The sequence below is a fragment of the Stegostoma tigrinum genome, chromosome 46, assembly GCF_030684315.1.
Source record: "Stegostoma tigrinum isolate sSteTig4 chromosome 46, sSteTig4.hap1, whole genome shotgun sequence".
In the NCBI taxonomy this organism is placed as follows: Eukaryota; Metazoa; Chordata; class Chondrichthyes; order Orectolobiformes; family Stegostomatidae; genus Stegostoma; species Stegostoma tigrinum.
Genome location: NC_081399.1, coordinates 5304897 through 5321072, shown reverse-complemented (window position 1 = coordinate 5321072; position 16176 = coordinate 5304897). Strand labels below are relative to the sequence as shown.

General features: G+C 55.5%; 1 protein-coding gene across 1 annotated transcript in view; it reads right to left on the bottom strand.

Moving 5' to 3' along the window:
- Positions 1-1502: 1502 nt before the first annotated feature.
- LOC125449532 (antigen WC1.1-like) overlaps positions 1503-16176 on the bottom strand; it is a 111340-nt gene continuing 96666 nt past the window's right edge. The window contains exons 13-16 of the mRNA XM_059642791.1: positions 12019-12138; positions 8538-8648; positions 5065-5170; positions 1503-3974 (exon numbers count right to left, since the gene is read on the bottom strand). Coding sequence (XP_059498774.1) covers positions 5076-5170; positions 8538-8648; positions 12019-12138 — 326 coding nt within the window. The 3' untranslated portion in view covers positions 1503-3974; positions 5065-5075. The remainder of the gene's footprint in view (positions 3975-5064; positions 5171-8537; positions 8649-12018; positions 12139-16176) is intronic.

The window sequence follows — 16176 nt, the reverse complement described above, 5'->3', positions numbered from 1 at the left end:
CAGTCAGTAACACAGGGCGCTGGGGGGGAGAGGGGTTACTGAGTAACAGTGTGAGGGACAGGGATTAACATCAGGAGGGATACAGTCAGTAACACAGGGCGCTGGGGGGGGGGGAGAGGGGTTACTGAGTGACAGTGTGAGGGAGAGGGATTAACATCAGTAGGGATACAGTCAGTAACACAGGGCGCTGGGGGGGAGAGGGGTTACTGAGTAACAGTGTGAGGGACAGGGATTAACATCAGTAGGGATACAGTCAGTAACACAGGGCGCTGGGGGGGGGAGAGGGGTTACTGAGTGACAGTGTGAGGGAGAGGGATTAACATCAGTAGGGATACAGTCAGTAACACAGGGCGCTGGGGGGGAGAGGGGTTACTGAGTGACAGTGTGAGGGAGAGGGATTAACATCAGTAGGGATACACTCAGTAACACAGGGCCCTGGGGGGGAGAGGGGTTACTGAGTGACAGTGTGAGGGAGAGGGATTAACATCAGTCGGGATACAGTCAGTAACACAGGGCGCTGGGGGGGAGAGGGAAAACTGAGTGGCAGTGTGAGGGAGAGGGATTAACATCAGTAGGGATACAGTCAGTAACACAGGGCCCTGGGGGGGAGAGGGGTTACTGAGTGACAGTGTGAGGGAGAGGGATTAACATCAGTAGGGATACAGTCAGTAACACAGGGCGCTGGGGGGGAGAGGGGTTACTGAGTGACAGTGTGAGGGAGAGGGATTAACATCAGTAGGGATACAGTCAGTAACACAGGGCGCTGGGGGGGAGAGGGGTTACTGAGTGACAGTGTGAGGGAGAGGGATTAACATCAGTCGGGATACAGTCAGTAACACAGGGCGCTGGGGGGGAGAGGGAAAACTGAGTGGCAGTGTGAGGGAGAGGGATTAACATCAGTAGGGATACACTCAGTAACACAGGGCCCTGGGGGGGAGAGGGGTTACTGAGTGACAGTGTGAGGGAGAGGGATTAACATCAGTCGGGATACAGTCAGTAACACAGGGCGCTGGGGGGGAGAGGGAAAACTGAGTGGCAGTGTGAGGGAGAGGGATTAACATCAGTAGGGATACAGTCAGTAACACGGGGCGGTGGGGGGAGAGGGGTTACTGAGTGACAGTGTGAGGGAGAGGGATTAACATCAGTAGGGATACAGTCAGTAACACAGGGCGCTGGGGGGGAGAGGGGCTACTGAGTGACAGTGTGAGGGAGAGGGATTAACATCAGTCGGGATACAGTCAGTAACACAGGGCCCTGGGGGGAGAGGGGTTACTGAGTGACAGTGTGAGGGAGAGGGATTAACATCAGTAGGGATACAGTCAGTAACACAGGGCTCTTGGGGGAGAGGAGTTACTGCGTGACAGTGTGAGGGAGAGGGATTAACATCAGTAGGGATACGGTCAGTAACACAGGGGGCTGGGGGGGGGGGACAGGGTTACTGAGTGACAGTGTGAGGGAGAGGGATTAACATCAGTAGGGATACAGTCAGTAACACAGGGCCCTGGGGGGGAGAGGGGTTACTGAGTGACAGTGTGAGGGAGAGGGATTAACATCAGGAGGGATACAGTCAGTAACACAGGGCTCTTGGGGGAGAGGGGTTACTGAGTGACAGTGTGAGGGAGAGGGATTAACATCAGGAGGGATACAGTCAGTAACACAGGGCTCTTGGGGGAGAGGAGTTACTGAGTGACAGTGTGAGGGAGAGGGATTAACATCAGTAGGGATACGGACAGTAACACAGGGGGCTGGGGGGGGACAGGGTTACTGAGTGATAGGGGTGAATTTTCTGATTTGTTGAACTCTCTGATTAATAAAACATCCACACGTGCAGAATCAGCGACGTTGGACAGAAAACATTCATGCAGTGCCCATGAGAGTGTAGTTCATCCCTCTAATGGCTGCGTGGCCAGCTCTGAGAATGTGGTGGTGGATATGATAGTAAGGGGGGTGGGGGTTTGGGTGGGGGGAGGACTCGTAAGCCCTGCCTACAGTTCGATGAGGGTGTCTCAGCCCCAAGCCCATTGTAGGCAGAGATTGGAAAGGGGAACAGAAATTGCTTGGAAAATTCAACGGGTCTGGCAGCATCTGTGTGTGTGTGTGTGTGTGTGTGTGTGTGTGTGTGTGTGTGTGTGTGTGTGTGTGTGTGTGTGTGAGAGAGAGAGAGAGAGAGAGAGAGAGTTTAGCTTCTCCACATTTACCTACCATAACCTGGGTTGCACAATCCCTACATTCTGGAAGCAGGCCATTCGACCCATTGACACCCCCCTACCTCTCCAAAGGGCATCCTACCCATACGTAAGCCCCTTGCCCTATCACTGTATTCTCCGTCACTAACCACCCTGGGTGTTATTGGCAATTTAGACATTCAATTCCAAAAGAGAGGGAGAGAGAGAGATAGAGAGACAGAGGGAAGGAAAGAGGCAGAGAGTGAGAGCGATAGAGAGAATTGCGGAACAGTGAGAATAAAGGCTGAAAGAGTGAGGCTCAGACGGAGATACAGAGACAGAAAGTGACAGAAGGAGATAGTTGAATGGAGCGAGGTAATTTGGGAAGGTGAGAGCGAGGGGCAGAGAGACACCTGGATAGTGGAGCAGAGGGGGATGGAGAAAGGGAGAGGTGGGTGACAGAGAGAAACGGTCAGACGGTGAAGCATGGGAGGGATCCACATGGAGAAACAGAGGGAGTCGACAGGGGATCACGGCAGATCTGGATGAGATATTTCCCTGGCCTGGTGACACCAGATCTATTGGGACACAGTCTTGGAATAAAAGCAGGATGGGTTGGACTAGGATGAAGAAGAATCGATGCACTCAGAGGGTGGTTGATATTCAGAATGCCCTCCACCAGGGGACCTTAGGAAGCTCGAGGAAGAGAGTGATAGGCTGCAACAGGCTGATTACAAGGTGGGGCACAGAGGTAAAACACAGATGTCACATCAATAGGGGCTGATCGATCATGAACTTGCATGAGAGAGAGATGGATCAAGGGGCTGGATGGCCTGCAACTTTATGGGCTCTGAGTCCAAATGTTGAGCACAGGGCTTGAGATTTCTCCATGCATTTGGGGAGCACAAACACTGCTTCTCACCGAAACAGGGATCGATTTAAATCCTAAGATGCTGCTTGGCCTGCTGTGTTCTTCCAGCTCTACCACCTTGTTATCTCAGATTCTCCAGCATCTGCAGTTCCTACTAACTCCGAATCAACTTAAATCGCGTCAGGCTGCGTTTCGAGCTCAGCATCCATCAAACCCATGAGATAGCAAGAACTGTCGACGCTGGAGTCAGAGATAACGCAGTGCGGGGCTGGAGGAACAAAGCAGGGCCAGGCAGCATCAGAGGAGCTGGAAAGCCGGCGTTTCGGCTTCAGAAATGGGTAGGACGGTCAGCTTTCCTGTTCCTCCGATGCTGCCTGGCCTCTGGCTCTACCCTGTTTCATCACTGGACCAAATGCGCCACGCACAGCCCAGGGCATACTTGATTGGCCATCCATCCCCGACGTTGGTTCCCTGCCCTCAGTGTCCAGGCACCGTAAATATTTGGCACCAAGACCCTCCTGGCACTGCCAACTGCTAGAGGTCACCCTCATTGACGGCCTTGAGCAGAGGTTGGGTTTGAGGGCAAGGGCGAAGGACGGAGCTACGACTGGCCAGTGTGAGAGAGATGAAGAGAGACAGAGTCAGAGAGAGAGAGAAAGCACGAGGGCCTCATGAGAGACAGAAGGGGAGACGAAAGAGAGGTGAAAGTGAGGGAGAAGGCTGGCAATCGCTCTCTGGGAAGAAGATGTGGGGAGGAGAACGTTGCTGGCGTACAGCGATCGAAGGCTCAGTGGCTCCTGGAGACTAGGTGGCACCACATGTGCAGTGTCCCTGGTCAGTTTCATCCTGGTTTGCGAGCGAGGGACATCAAGCTCCAGGTGAAAGCATTTAAACCTTCCAGCAATCCACAGCTTCCTCTGAAAATCACCTCCACAAAACTGGAAAATGAAAAGGGAGTCATTTCTTATAAATTGCCCAGAACACAATGGGTTTACCCTCCGATAGTGCCCGCTCCCTCAGCACTGACCCTCCGATAGTGCCCGCTCCCTCAGCACTGACCCTCCGACAGTGCACGCTCCCTCAGCACTGACCCTCCGACAGCGCCCGTTCCCTCAGCACTGACCCTCCGACAGTGCACGCTCCCTCAGCACTGACCCTCCGACAGTGCCCGCTCCCTCAGCACTGACGCTCCGACAGTGCCCACTCCCCCTGCACTGACCCTCCGACAGTGCCCGCTCCCCCAGCACTGACCCTCCGACAATGCCCGCTCCCTCAGCACTGACCCTCCGACAGTGCGGCACTCCCTCAGCACTGACCCTCCGACAATGCCCGCTCCCTCAGCACTGACCCTCCGACAGTGCCCGGTCCCTCAGCACTGACCCTCCGACAGTGCCCACTCCATCAGCACTGACCCTCCGACAGTGCGGCGCTCCCTCAGCACTGACCGTCCGACAGTGCCCCATCCCTCAGTGCTGACCCTCCGACAGTACAGCGCTCCCTCAACACTGACCCTCCAACAGTGCCCACTCCCTCAGCGCTGACCCTCCAACAGTGCAGCACTCCCTCAACACTGACACTCCGACAGTGCCCACTCCCTCAGCACTGACCCTCTGACAGTGCCCGCTCCCTCAGCACTGACCCTCCGACAGTGCAGCACTCCCTCAGCACTGACCCTCTGACAGTGCCCGCTCCCTCAGCACTGACCCTCCGACAGTGCCCGGTCCCTCAGCACTGACCCTCCCACAGTGCCCACTCCGTCAGCACTGACCCTCCAACAGTGCCCGCTCCCTCAGCACTGAGCCTCCGACAGTGCCCGCTCCCTCAGCACTGACCCTCCGACAGTGCGGCGCCCCCTCAGCACTGACCCTCCGACAGTGCAGCACTCCGTCAGGAGGATGGGGACGAATTCGATCAGTGAGTCAAAAATCCCTGATGCTCTGAAATGCCCTATGTTTTGTCATTGGGCAGTTGGTGGCACTTTCTCTCGAGCGGTAGCTGCCTGCAGCGTCTGGGAACTAAAACACATACCCCGAGAATGGTCATCTGGGGAAATATGTCTCGATATCATCGTAGTCACTCTCTGTCGAATCACCTGCGCCCTGTTGGTCTGCCTCACTGGCCACTGGAACTGGTGCTACGTAAATTCACAGAGAATGCTCACAGTGAGGAAGGCGCAGCCAAAACAGACAGAGAAATGCAAACACCCATTCGCTCGGGAGCTCAGCCCCGAACTGAATTCCCTTTGGAAGCTTCAAAGAATTTGAGTGACTTCCCATCCTATGTTGAACAGACTTTGCATGATGCAAATTCGCCATCAATTCGTCACTGAGTTCAGTTTAAAAGCTGAGACAAACAGCATTCGGCTAAAATGCACTGCTCTGTGTTCAGCACACAGTGCTCTGGATCCTCCAATTCCCAAACCCGACCAACTCAGACATCCCTGTCATTCCACTCTCTGCAAACTTGCATTATCTCTCTCACACACACACACACACACACACACACACACACACACACACACACACACACACACAAAGGCCCAGCTCTCACAGTCGGACACTGGCTACAGGCTCAGTTATTTCTCAGTGCTCACTTCAGCATTCTTGTTGTGAAATGTCCCCACAGCCATGTCACTCATCACGGCCGTCACACCCTCCAGCAGAGCACTTCCCACCCCCCACCCGCCGCCTAAACACATCCCTATCTCTGTAACCCACTCCAGCCCGTAGAGCCCCTCCCTATCTCTGTAACCACCTCCAGCCCCGACACCCACTCCATATCTCTGTAAAACGCTCCAGCCCCTACACCCCCTCCCGATATCTGCAACCCACTCCAGCCCCTAAACCCACTCCCTATCTCTGTAACCCCCTCCAGTCCCTAGAGCACCTCCTTATCTCTGTAACACCCTCCAGCCCCTACACCCCCTCCCTATCTCTGTCACCCCCTCCGGCCCCTACACCCCCTCTCTATCTCTGTAACTCCCTCCAGCTACTACACCCCCTCCCTATCTCTGTAACCGCCTCCCTATCTCTGTAACCCCCTCCAGCCCCTAAACCCGCTCCCTATCTCTGTAACCCCCTCCAGCCCCTACAACCCCTCCCTATCTATGTAACCGCCTCCCTATCTCTGAAAACTCGTCCAGCCCCTACACCCCCTCCCTATCTCTGTAACTCCCTCCAGCCCCTACACCCCCTCCCTATCTCTGTAACCGCCAACACCCCCTCCCAATCTCGGTAACCTCCTCCTGCCCTGACACCCACTCCCTATCTCTGTAATCTCCTCTACCCCCTCCCTATCTCTGTAACTCCCTCCAGCCCATACACCCACTCCCTATCTCTGTAACCCCCAACACACCCTCCCTATCTCAGTAACCCCCTCCAGCCCCTCTACCCCCTCCCTATCTCTGTAACCGCCAACACCCCCTCCCTATCTCTGCAACCCCCTCCAGCCCCGACATCCCCTCCCTATCTCTGTCACCCCCTCTGTATCTCTGTAACCCCCTCCAGCCCCTACACCCCCTCCCTATCTCTGTAACCCCCTCCAACCCCTTCAACCCCTCCCTATCTCTGTAACTCCCTCCAGCACCTACACCCCCTCCCTATCTCGGTAACCCCCTCCAGCCCTGACACCCCCTCCCTATCTCTGTAACCCCCTCCAGCCGCGATACCCCCTCCCTATCTCTGTAATCGCCTCCATCCCATACACCCTGTCCCTGTCTCTGTAACCCCCTCCATCCCTTCCCTCCCTCCCTATCTCTGTAACCCCCAACACCCCCTCAATACCTCTGTAACCCCCTCCAACACATACACCCCCTCCATATCTCTGTAACACCCTCCATCCCCTCCCTGCCTCCCTATCTCTGTAACCCCCTCCAGCCCCGACACCCCCTCCCTATCTCTGTAAGCCCCTCCAGCCGCGACACCCACTCCCTTTCTCTGTAATCCCCTCTACCCCCTCCCTATCTCTGTAACCCCCTGCATCCCCTCCATCCCTCCCTATCACTGAAACCCCCTCCAGCCCCTACTCCCCCTCCCTATATCTGTAACCCCCACACACCCTCCCTATCTCTGTAGCCTCCTCCAGCCCCGACACACCCTCCCTATCTCTGTAATCCCCTCCATCCCATACACCCCCTCCCTATCTCTGTAACCCCCTCCAGCCCCTACACCCCTCCCTATCTCTGTAACCCCCTCCAGCCCCTACACCCCCTCCCTATCTCTATAGCCCCCTCCAGCTCCTACACCCCCTCCCTATCTCTGTAACCCCCAACAACCCCTCCCTATCTCTGTAACCCCCTCCAGCCCCGACACCCCCTCCCTATCTGTGTAATGCCCTCTACGCCCTCCCTGTCTCTGTAACCCCCAACACGCCCTCCCTATCTCTGTAAACCCCTCCAGCCCCGACACCCCCTCCCTATCTCTGTAATCCCCTCCATTCCATACACCCCCTCCCGATCTCTGTCGCCCCTTCCAGCCCCTACACCCCCTCCCTATCTCTGTAACCCCCTACAGCTCTACACCCCCTCCCTATCTCTGTAACCCCCAACACCCCCTCAATACCTCTGTAACCCCCTCCACCCCCAACACCCCCTCCCTATCTCTGTAACCCCCTCCAGCCCCGACACCCCCTCCCTATCTCTGTAACCCCCTCCAGCCCCTACACCCCCTCCTTATCTCTGTAACACCCTCCAGCCCCTACTCCCCACCCCTATCTCTGTAACCCCCTCCATCCCCTCCCTCCCTCCCTATCTCTGTAACCCCCTCCAGCCCCTACTCCCCCTCCCTATCTCTGTAACCCCCTCCAGCCCCGACACCCCCTCACTATCTCTGTAATCCCCTCTACCCCCTCCCTATCTCTGTAACCCACTCCATCCCATACACCCCCTCCCTATCTCTGTAATCCCCTCCATCCCATACACCCCCTCCCTATCTCTGTAGCCCCCTCCAGCCCCTACACCCCCTCCCTATCTCTGTAACCCCCTCCATCCCCTCCCTCCCTCCCTATCTCTGTAACCCCCTCCTGCCCCTCTACCCCCTCCCTATCTCTGTAACCCCCGCCAGCCCCTACACCCCCTCCCAATCTCTGTAACCACCTCCATCCCCTACACCCCCTCGCTATCTCTGTAACCCTCTCCAGCCCCGACACCCCCTCCCAATCTCTGTAACCCCCTCCATCCCCTACACCCCCTCGCTATCTCTGTAACCCTCTCCAGCCCCGACACCCCCTCCCTATCTCTGTTACCCCCTCCAACTCTACAACCCCTCCCTATCTCTGTAAACCCGTCTAACCCCTACACTCCCTCCCTATCTCTGTACTCCCTCCAGCCCCTACCACCCCTCTCTATCTCTGTAATCCCCCCATCTCTGTAACCTCCCCCGCCATCTCTGTAACCCCCTCCTGTAGGTGTGATGATAATTTGATGTGAGCTGTTTTACTTTACGGGTGAAACATGAAATCGTCTGTTTTGTGAGATTTGTTAATTCTTTCTTCTCATGTCATACCTTCCCAGGCTGCGTGATCCGGAACATTCAGTTGGTCATCCTGCACATTCTCGTATTCTTCAACTGGCAGAGTGCTGGTGGAACTCTGAAATCCAATCTGCTGTGGAACAGCTTCAAAATAAAGCATTGTTAAAATGAGCATTGCTACATTGGAGTGATCTGCACATCACCTCCATTCCACAGCGCATCAGCCCTGCTATTAAAACCTCTCCCTCGCACTGTCATCCAGTAACCCCTCCCCGCCCAGCGCCCTGTGTTACTGACTGTATCCCTCCTGATGTTAATCCCTCTCGCTCACACTGTCACTCAGTAACCCCTCTCCCCCCCAGGGCCCTGTGTTACTGACTGTATCCCTACTGATGTTAATCCCTCTCCCTCACACTGTCACTCAGTAACCCCTCTCCTCGCCCAGCGCCCTGTGTTACTGACTGTATCCCTACTGATGTTAATCCCTCTCCCTCACACTGTCACTCAGTAACCCCTCTCCTCGCCCAGCGCCCTGTGTTACTGACTGTATCCCTCCTTGTGTTAATCCCTCTCCCTCACACTGTCACTCAGTAACACCTTCCCCCCCCCCAGCGCCCTGTGTTACTGACTGTATCCCTCTTGGTGTTAATCCCTCTCCCTCACACTGTCACTCAGTAACACCTTCCCCCCCCAGTGCCCTGTGTTACTGACTGTATCCCTACTGATGTTAATCCCTCTCCCTCACACTGTCACTCAGTAACCCCTCTCCCCCTCAGCGCCCTGTGTTACTGACTGTATCCCTGCTGATGTTAATCCCTCTCCCTCACACTGTCACTCAGTAACCCCTCTCCCCCCCAGCGCCCTGTGTTACTGACTGTATCCCTCCTGATGTTAATCCCTCTCCCTCACACTGTCACTCAGTAACACCTTCCCCCCCCGCCAGCGCCCTGTGTTACTGACTGTATCCCGACTGATGTTAAACCCTCTCCCTCACACTGTCACTCAGTAACCCCTCTCCCCCCCAGTGCCCTGTGTTACTGACTGTATCCCTCCTGATGTTAATCCCCCTCCCTCACATTGTCACTCAGTAACCCCTCTCCCCCTCAGTGCCCTGTGTTACTGACTGTATCCCTCCTGGTGTTAATCCCTCTCCCTCACATTGTCACTCAGTAACCCCTCTCCCCCTCAGTGCCCTGTGTTACTGACTGTATCCCTCCTGGTGTTAATCCCTCTCCCTCACACTGTCACTCAGTAACCCCTCTCCCCCTCAGTGCCCTGTGTTACTGACTGTATCCCTCCTGGTGTTAATCCCTCTCCCTCACACTGTCACTCAGTAACCCCTCTCCCCCTCAGTGCCCTGTGTTACTGACTGTATCCCTCCTGATGTTAATCCCTCTGCCTCACACTGTCACTCAGTAACCCCTCTCCCCCCGCAGTGCCCTGTGTTACTGACTGTATCCCTCCTGGTGTTAATCCCTCTCCCTCACACTGTCACTCAGTAACCCCTCCCCCCCAAGGGCCCTGTGTTACTGACTGTATCCCTACTGATGTTAATCCCTCTCCCTCACACTGTCACTCAGTAACCCCTCTCCCCCCAGCGCCCTGTGTTACTGACTGTATCCCTCCTGATGTTAATTCCTCTCCCTCACACTGTCACTCAGTAACCCCTCTCCCCCCCAGCGCCCTGTGTTACTGACTGTATCCCTACTGATGTTAATCCCTCTCCCTCACACTGTCACTCAGTAACCCCTCTCCCCCCAGCGCCCTGTGTTACTGACTGTATCCCTACTGATGTTAATCCCTCTCCCTCACACTGTCACTCAGTAACCCCTCTCCCCCCCAGCGCCCTGTGTTACTGACTGTATCCCTACTGATGTTAATCCCTCTCCCTCACACTGTCACTCAGTAACCCCTCTCCCCCCCGCAGCGCCCTGTGTTACTGACTGTATCCCTCCTGGTGTTAATCCCTCTGCCTCACACTGTCACTCAGTAACCCCTCTCCCCCCGCAGCGCCCTGTGCTACTGACTGTATCCCTCCTGGTGTTAATCCCTCTGCCTCACACTGTCACTCAGTAATCCCTCTCCCCCCAGCGCCCTGTGTTACTGACTGTATCCCTCCTGATGTTAATCCCTGTCCCTCACACTGTCACTCAGTAACCCCTCTCCCCCTCAGCGCCCTGTGTTACTGACTGTATCCCTCCTGATGTTAATCCCTCTCCCTCACACTGTCACTCAGTAACCCCTCTCCCCCCCAGCGCCCTGTGTTACTGACTGTATCCCTACTGATGTTAATCCCCCTCCCTCACACTGTCACTCAGTAACCCCTTTCCCCCCCAGCACCCTGTGTTACTGACTGTATCCCTACTGATGTTAATCCCTCTCCCTCACACTGTCACTCAGTAACCCCTCTCCCCCCCGCAGCACCCTGTGTTACTGACTGTATCCCTCCTGGTGTTAGTCCCTCTCCCTCACACTGTCACTCAGTAACCCCTCTCCCCCCCAGCGCCCTGTGTTACTGACTGTATCCCTCCTGATGTTAATCCCTCTCCCTCACAGTGTCACTCAGTAACCACTCTCCCCCCCGCAGTGCCCTGTGTTACTGACTGTATCCCTCCTGATGTTAATCCCTCTCCCTCACACTGTCACTCAGTAACCCCTCTCCCCCCCGCAGCGCCCTGTGTTACTGACTGTATCCCTCCTGATGTTAATCCCTCTCCCTCACACTGTCACTCAGTAACCCCTCTCCCCCCCCAAGAGCCCTGTGTTACTGACTGTATCCCTCCTGATGTTAATCCCTCTCCCTCACACTGTCACTCAGTAACCCCTCTCCCCCCCAGCGCTCTGTGTTACTGACTGTATCCCTCCTGATGTTAATCCCTCTCCTTCACACTGTCACTCAGTAACCCCTCTCCCCCCCAGGGCCCTGTGTTACTGACTGTATCCCTACTTTTGTTAATCCCTCTCCCTCACACTGTCACTCAGTAACCCCTCTCCCCCCCAGTGCCCTGTGTTACTGACTGTATCCCTCCTGATGTTAATCCCTCTCCCTCACACTGTCACTCAGTAACCCCTCTCCCCCCCAGCGCTCTGTGTTACTGACTGTATCCCTCCTGATGTTAATCCCTCTCCCTCACACTGTCACTCAGTAACCCCTCTCCCCCCCCAGCGCCCTGTGTTACTGACTGTATCCCTACTGATGTTAATCCCTCTCCCTCACACTGTCACTCAGTAACCCCTCTCCCCCCCAGCGCCCTGTGTTACTGACTGTATCCCTCCTGATGTTAATCCCTCTCCCTCACACTGTCACTCAGTAACCCCTCTCCCCCCCAGCCCCCTGTGTTACTGACTGTATCCCTACTGATGTTAATCCCTCTCCCTCACACTGTCACTCAGTAACCCCTCTCCCCCCCAGCGCCCTGTGTTACTGACTGTATCCCTACTGATGTTAATCCCTCTCTCTCTCTTTGCTCTCTGCTGGTGCATTCCTTTTCTTGCTGTGTGCCTGCTCCCTTACCGAGCAGCTCAGGCTGGGGCTGGCTTGCACAGTCCAATTTGGTTGTGTTCTCGTACCATTCGCAGGAGGACGTGCTGGAACTGTCTGTCGGCTGTTTGCACAGGGGGTGCTGCTTCCAACCTGGAGACCCACCACAGAACTGTCAGTGGAGGAGGCAGGGGAGGAGGAGTCCTTTCAGCCCGTCTGACCAACCCAGTTCCCCAAGGATTGGCACGAGCAATGAGACGGGCTCTCTCATGGAGAGGGTCAGGCTGGGAGCTTGCCATGCACAAAGGCTGGGAGGTGTGGAGGGGGCTGGGTCCTCATAAGGCCTGTGCTCATTTTTCATGTCTCTGTGGCTCAGCGCAATGACAGTTTTGTGGACCCCCGACCCAGCTGCCATTTTGGTCTGGCACTGTTTCGCACGCTGTGCAAAACCTGTCCAGTAACATGCCGAAAGCCCGCATTAATATTATCAACTTGAGACATCTCAAGGCCACATTCTGAAGCTGGAAACTGATCTGCAACACCAAACTGCTCAAGGTCAGCATGAAAGAAATATCTTCACGGCGTCTCAGGAATGAGGAGAGAGAAAGAGAGACAGAGCGACAGAGAGAGAGAGAGAAGGGCGAAGGGAGAGAAAGAGAGCGAGTTAGAGACGGAGGAGAGAATTTCAAAGCAAAGGGAGCAAGACATTGAAAGGTAAAGCTGGCACAGGCAGAGTGATTAAAATCAGGGTCAGCTCAGGGATTTGGGGACAGGCTGGTGGGGCATATGTTGACGCAGGAGGAAGTGGTAGGGAAGCGGTGTAGGGTTTGGAGGGGTTTACAGAGATGGGGGGTGTAGGGGCTGGAGGGGGTTATAGAGATAGGGAGGGGGTGTAGGGGCTGGAGGGGGTTACAGAGACAGCGAGGGGGTGTAGGGGCTGGAGGGGGTTACAGAGATAGGGAGGGGGTGTAGGGGCTGGAGGGGGTTACAGACATAGGGAGGGGGTGTAGGGGCTGGAGGGGGTTACAGACATAGGGAGGGGGTGTAGGGGCTGGAGGGGGTTACAGAGACAGCGAGGGGGTGTAGGGGCTGGAGGGGGTTACAGAGATAGGGAATGGCTGTAGAGGCTGGAGGGGGTTACAGAGACAGCGAGGGGGTGTAGGGGCTGGAGGGAGTTACAGAGACAGCGAGGGGATGTAGGGGCTGGAGGGGGTTACAGACATAGGGAAGGGGTGTAGGGGCTGGAGGGGGTTACCGAGACAGCGAGGGGGTGTAGAGGCTGGAGGGGGTTACAGAGACAACGAGGGGGTGTAGGGGCTGGAGGGTGTTACAGACATAGGGAGGGGCTGCAGGGGGTTACAGAGATAGGGAGAGGGTGTGGGGGCTGGAGGGAGTTACAGAGATAGGGAGGGATTGTAGGGGTTGGAGGGGATTACAGAGATGGGGAGGGTGTGTAGGGGCTGGAGGGGGTTACAGAGATAGGGAGGGGGTGTAGGCGTTGGAGGGGGTTACAGAGATAGGGAGGGGGTGTAGGGGCTGGAGGGGGTTACAGAGATAAGGAGGGGGTGTAGGGGCTGGAGGGGGTTACAGAGATAGGGAGGGGGTGTAGGGGTTGGAGGGGATTACAGAGATGGGGAGGGTGTGTAGGGGCTGCAGGGGGTTACAGAGATAGGGGGGGGTGTAGGCTTTGGAGGGGGTTACAGAGACAGGGAGGGGGTGTAGGGGCTGGAGGGGGTTACAGAGATAAGGAGGGGGTGTAGGGGCTGGAGGGGGTTACAGAGATAGGGAGGGGGTTTAGCGGCTGGAGGGGGTTACAGACATAGGGAGGGGTTGTAGGGGCTGGAGGGGGTTATAGAGATAGGGAGGGGGTGTAGGGGCTGGTGGGGGTTACAGAGATAGGGAGGGGGTGTAGAAGCTGGAGGGGGTTACAGAGACAGCGAGGGGGTGTAGGGGCTGGAGCGGGTTACAGAGATAGGGAGGGGGTGTAGGGGCTGGAGGGGGTTACAGGCATAGGGAGGGGGTGTAGGGGCTGGAGGGGGTTACAGAGATAGGGAGGGGGTGTAGCGGATGGAGGGGGTTTACAGAGATCGGGAGCGGGTATAGGGGCTGGAGGGGTTTACAGAGATAGGGAGGGAGTGTAGGAGCTGGAGGGGGCTGCAGAGGTAGAGGGGGGTGAGGGATGTTAAAGAAAGAATGCTTTTCATTACTTTTGAGGATTTTTTTTCATTTATTGATGAACATGATGAGGCCATCGCTGGCAAAGAGCCGCATTTATTGCCCCATCCCTGATTCCCCCAGAAGGCAATTCAGAGCCACCCACGTTGCTGTGGGTCTGGAGTCACATGTAGGCCAGACCATGTAAGGATGGCAGTTTCCTTCCCGAAGGGACATTAGTGAACCAGATGGGTTTTTCCAACATTGAGCAATGGATTCACGTCATCATTCGATTCTTAATTCCAGATATTTTTATTAAATTCAAACCCCACCTTCTCCCGTGGTGGGATTCGAACACAGTTTCCCAGAATGTTACCTGGGTCTCTGGGTTAACAGTCCAGCAATAATAGCACGAGGCCATCGCCTGCCCTTCCTGGGAGGGTTACAGAGTCTGCTCTAAATTGCAGAGTTCGAGGAGCTAATGGGGACTGGAGAGTGTCGGAGGGAGGGAACACAGAGAGATTTGGTTTAAGCTGGAGGTAGGAGGGTCTGTTGGATTGTAAAGAGATTTGCAAGCTCATGAGGAGGTGAAAGGAGTCGCCATGTGAAAACATGCAAGGCACGCTGAAAATCAGGACACGAGCGCTTAGGAAGGAGATGGGATCCTGCTCATGTGACTGTCATTTGTTATTTATAGAACAAAGAACAGAGAACATTACAGCACAGTTCAGCCCCTTCGGCCCTCAATGTTGTGCCGACCTGTCATACCGATCCCAAGCCCATCTAACCTACACTGTTCCATGTACGTCCATATGCTTGTCCATTGACGACTTAAATGTACCTCAAGTTGGCGAATCTACGACCGTTGCAGGCAAAGCGTTCCATTCCGTTACTACTCTCGTTGCAGCAGATGCGTGCCATTTCGGAATTTCCTTCACATGCCAAGAAAAAGAGCCAATCCACCTAACCTGCACATCCCTGGGCAGTATGGGACAATTTAGCACAGCTATTCCACCCTAACGCACACATCCCAGGGCACTATGGGACAATTTAGCATGGCCAACACACCCTAACCCGCACATCCCTGGTCACATCAGGACAATTTAGCACAGCCAACCCACCCTAACCTGCACATCCCAGGGCACTTCAGGACAATTTAGCACAGCCAACCCACCCTAACCTGCACATCCCTGGGCACTACGGGACAATTTAGCATGGCCAACACACCCTAACCCGCACATCCCTGGTCACTTCAGGACAATTTAGCACAGCCAACCCACCCTAACCTTCACATCCCTGGACACTACGGGACAATTTAGCACGGCCAACTCACCCTAACCCGCACATCCCTGGGCACTATGGGACAAGTTAGCACGGCCAATCCACCCTAACCTGCACATCCCTGGGCACTTCAGGACAATTTAGCACGGCCAACCCACCCTAACCCGCACATCCCTGGGCACTACGGGACAATTTAGCACAGCCAACCCACCCTAACCTGCACATCCCTGGGCACTATAGGACAATTTAGCACGGCCAACCCACCCTAACCTACACATCCCTGGGTGCTATGGGAGAATTTAGCACGGCCAACCCACCCTAACCTGCACATCCCTGGGCACTACGGGACAATTTAGCACGGCCAACCCACCCTAACCTGCACATCCCTGGGCACTATGGGACAATTTAGCACGGCCAACCCACCCTAACCTACACATCCCTGGGTGCTATGGGAGAATTTAGCACGGCCAATCCACCCTAACCCACACATCCCTGGGACACTATGGGACAATTTAGCACGGCCAATCCACCCTAACCCACACATCCCTGGGCACTACGGGACAATTTAGCACGGCCAATCCACCCTAACCCGCACATCCCTGGGCACTACTGGACAATTTAGCACGGCCAATCCACCCTAACCTGCACATCCCTGGGCACTATGGGGCAATTTAGCATGGCCAACCCACCCTAACCTGCACATCCCTGGGCACTATGGGACAATTTAGCGGGCCAACCCACCCTAACCTGCACATC